This window comes from Chelonoidis abingdonii, unplaced genomic scaffold, assembly GCF_003597395.2.
Source record: "Chelonoidis abingdonii isolate Lonesome George unplaced genomic scaffold, CheloAbing_2.0 scaffold0602, whole genome shotgun sequence".
Classification (NCBI taxonomy): Eukaryota; Metazoa; Chordata; order Testudines; family Testudinidae; genus Chelonoidis; species Chelonoidis abingdonii.
This window is the reverse complement of record NW_027424863.1, coordinates 1-3,726: the sequence shown is the minus strand read 5'-3', so window position 1 is coordinate 3,726 and position 3,726 is coordinate 1. Positions and strand designations below refer to the sequence as shown.

At 47.5% G+C, this 3,726-nt stretch overlaps 1 protein-coding gene across 1 annotated transcript in view; it reads right to left on the bottom strand.

Moving 5' to 3' along the window:
- LOC142046037 (olfactory receptor 52K2-like) overlaps positions 1 to 2,465 on the bottom strand; it is a 5,235-nt gene extending 2,770 nt beyond the window's left edge. Inside the window, exon 1 of the mRNA XM_075061415.1 lies at positions 1,928 to 2,465. Coding sequence (XP_074917516.1) covers positions 1,928 to 2,465 — 538 coding nt within the window. The remainder of the gene's footprint in view (positions 1 to 1,927) is intronic.
- Between the last annotated feature and the right edge of the window lie 1,261 nt (positions 2,466 to 3,726).

Below are 3,726 nucleotides of genomic sequence, written 5' to 3'. Positions count from 1 at the left end.
AAGACCCGAAAAATACATTGCTTTGAAAAGCAGTCAAGAAGCCACAGCGTCACCCAATAAACTAGACAAAAATAAGAATATCGAAGAATAAAGATCTAGTATTGATAGAAAGAAAGAGGTCAGGAAGCCTTTAATTGTCATTTAAGTGCTCATATGACCTCGACCTGCCTAAACAAGAATAGGGTCCTGTTTTTCTGTGCTCCAACTCTTGGCATGACAGGCCAGGCCAAGGTATGCACAGATTTTCATCAAGCTATCCATGCAATGGTTTCACCAAAAAGGGCCTAAGCGCATTCATATGCAGCTGTCTCCACTCTGCATAAGTGGCCCATTTGTTATCCTAACCATCGTAAAATTGGAAAACTATGATTATTGAGCGCTACCGTCTGGTGTCTGCGTACAAATAATCTTGCCAGTTGAAGATCTCAAACTAGCAATTCAGAGAAAGGCATTTCCAGAGCAGGATCCTCAGAGACCTCTGCACTTTTGGTCCCCCATGTGATCTCGGCGGGCTCAAGTGAGATTCCCCGAAGTCTCTGTGATCGCGTAGTCCCGAAGGAATTAAAATTGCCTTTCAAACTGAAATGAACGTGCTTGAGGGAAGAGTCTTGAAATAGCTGTGCTGGGGTCAACCTTGAATAACGAGAACAAACCTAGGATGTCAGGAACTAGCTCTTGAACTTTGGCAACGCTAAGTACAGTGAGAAAACATGGCTTAGAAAAACAACGAAAGTTCCAGCTGTTAATGCATTCGTGATCGCAGTCAACCAAAGTCATGCATTTTCTGCCAACATGAAGTAAAAACCAAAACACAACATCTCTGTCGTACGGACCTACTGCGACATGAACGCAGATTTCGTGCGTGACCTGGAGGTAGGGATGGGGCTAGACCTGGTGTTAGGGAGGAAGACCATGTACGACAGACATTCAGAGTCGGGGCGGCACTCGACTCTTTAATGAGTAGGGAGAGTCTGTCGATCGTTTGGTCTCCCTAGTGATGGGTTATGGGGAGGTCGAGGTGCCGGTGGGAGACAGCTTGGTGAGGGATCTGGACTGTATGCGGAGAGGCACCTTGGATTAGGCTTGACAGATTTGGCAGCGCGGTCCGCTGCACCCCGGACATCTTTGTGGGGAGGCTGAAGAGCCCTGGGATTCTGACATAGGTCTCGGCATACAATTGCATCCCGACCAACACACAAGGAATCAACAGAGGCGTAACAACTTATTGACTGGAATGTCAGCGGCAGCCAATTCACCGGCTATAATGGCTGTGGCATTGTGGTATGGAGTTCTGCTGGGTTCAGCGCTTTCTCTTTCCTCTGGGTAAGGTTCAGGGTGCATTGCATTCCTCTGAACAACGGTCTCTATTACTCCCTAGTGTCCTTGGAGAACGGGGAGTGGAGAGGGAGGGACTGGAGCCGCCCACTACCAGGTCCAACCCAGGGGCCCTGAGGGTCGTGGTGACCCACTTGACTAGCGGTTCGTTCCCTGGGTTCTCCCTCTCCTACCTTCAAACTGTGGAAGGGCTTCTTGCTCTTTCTTTTTTGTTTTTTCTACAACACTGGCGCCGCCTTACCTAGGTTTCTTCTGGACTGTCCATCACATGCCGCAGCACTGCCTGCAAAACTTTCTAATCTTCTCTTATCAAACTTTCTCTTCTCCAACTCGCATGCAACCTGCATCGCAATGCAAACTCCTCCTTCAAAATCCACCCGTCTGACTGGAAGAGGGGTTTTTGATCAAACACATGATGAAGTCAGGTGCTCTAACATTTGAGTCAGTGGCTATAATTGGAGTCAGGTGCTCTAAATGGCTACAGGTGTTCTAGTTAATCTAAAGCAAACCTTCCTCCCTTGGCAGGGAATAAGGCCCCCTGCTAACACTCTCATGCTGCCCTCTGGCCATGCTGTATCACAGTGTGCAGTACGACTGGGAATGATGTTGGTTCTGCAGCATGACCATTGCCTCATCAGGAAAGGATAGGGCAGTATGATCATGCTGCCACGTAGCACTACGGCCAGGATAACCTTGGCCACCACGGGATTTGTCAGGATGATGGAATGTCTCAGGGGATCACAGATGGCCACGTAGCGATCCAAAGCCATGGCCATAAAGATGCCAGACTCTATCACTGAGATGCAATGAATGAAGTACATCTGGGTGAGGCAGGCACTGAAATTGATCTCCCTGGAATTGAACCAGAAGAAGCTCAGTGTTTTAGGCTGGATGGACATGGACAGGACCAGGTCGGTGATGGCCAGCATGCAGAGGAAATAGTACATGGGCCCATGGAGGCTTGGCTCTCTCTTCACAATGAACAGGATGGTGAAGTTCCCCAAGATGGCTATGAAGTACATGGTGCAAAAGGGGATGGAGATCCAGATGTGGGCCGCCTCCAGGCCAGGAATGCCTAGCAGAATGAAGGTGGAAGGGTTGGTGAAGTCGGTTGTGTTGGAATCTGACATGGAGTAGGGGAGAAGGTGTCCAACTCTGAGGCAGATGGTGTCTCCTGCATGTACTGTATGTTCCACTGACTTCCTGTATGTGCTCAGGCTGATAGTCACAGTACAAACACCTGTATGGAAACACAATATTAATCTGATACACTACATTCACAACTGGAGGCTGTTCTTATGGGTGAAGCAGATTGGTCACTCCTCACACACTGAAAAATGAAATTTTCATTTTTTAGGTAAATGAATTATGATGACATGACCCTACTAATCATAATTTCGTATTTTATGGTACTTCCTGCCTCAATAATTCTTACACATCGTGGTGCGGGAAACCTTAATAGACACCAGCAGGAAACATGATGGTGGATACTGGTTATCCATCATTGTTCCTTAGGCCTTCTCTACACTGCCAACTTTTTTCGTGAAAAAGCAACTTTTGGTGAAGAAACAGTGGCAGTGTACACACTGCAAATCCACTTTCTATGATGGAACTCCTCTGTTTCAGTGACATCATAAAACCACCTTGACAAGCGTTGTAAGGTTTATTACAAAAGTTTTGTCGCCGCCTTGCCAGTGTAAACACTTTTGCTTGATTTTATCACTGTAATTGGTCTCCTGAAAGTGTCCCTCAATGCCCATCCTGACCCCTGTTGTCAGCAGTTTTAAATCCTCTGCCTTGCACCGAGGTAAACACCCTCTGCCCCTCCCCATTTAAAGGCCCGGGAATTTTGAAATTCCCTTCCTCTTTGGCATGGAGAGTTCACACTGCCTGTTCTCAGGTGACCATTGCGGCTTCACGTAGCAAATGCTCTCCCACTTGGGCCACTGTGGAGCTGCCGGATCTGCTCAGTATTTAGGGAGAGGAGGCTGTGCTGTTCCAGTTGTGCTCCAGCTATAGGAATGTCGATACCAATGGGCAGGTTTCATGCAGCATGTAAGAAAAGAGCTGTGACCAAAACACACTGCAGTGCACAGGAAAGGTAAAGAAGCTGGTGCCATGCACCAGGAATGCCGTATACCAGAAGGCAATGGAGGCAAAAGGTTACTCCAGTGCTGCTCCCCAGACCTGCCATTTTTATAAGGAATTGGATGCTATCCTCATCTGTGACATCACCTCTGTCATAAACAGATGGTTAAGGGTTAATGTCTCTTTTACTTGTAAAGGGTTAAGAAGCTCAGTGAACCTGGCTGACACCTGAGCAGAGGATCAAAAGGGGGACAAGATACTTTCAAATCTTGGTGGAGGGACGTCTTTGTTTGTGCTTTTTGT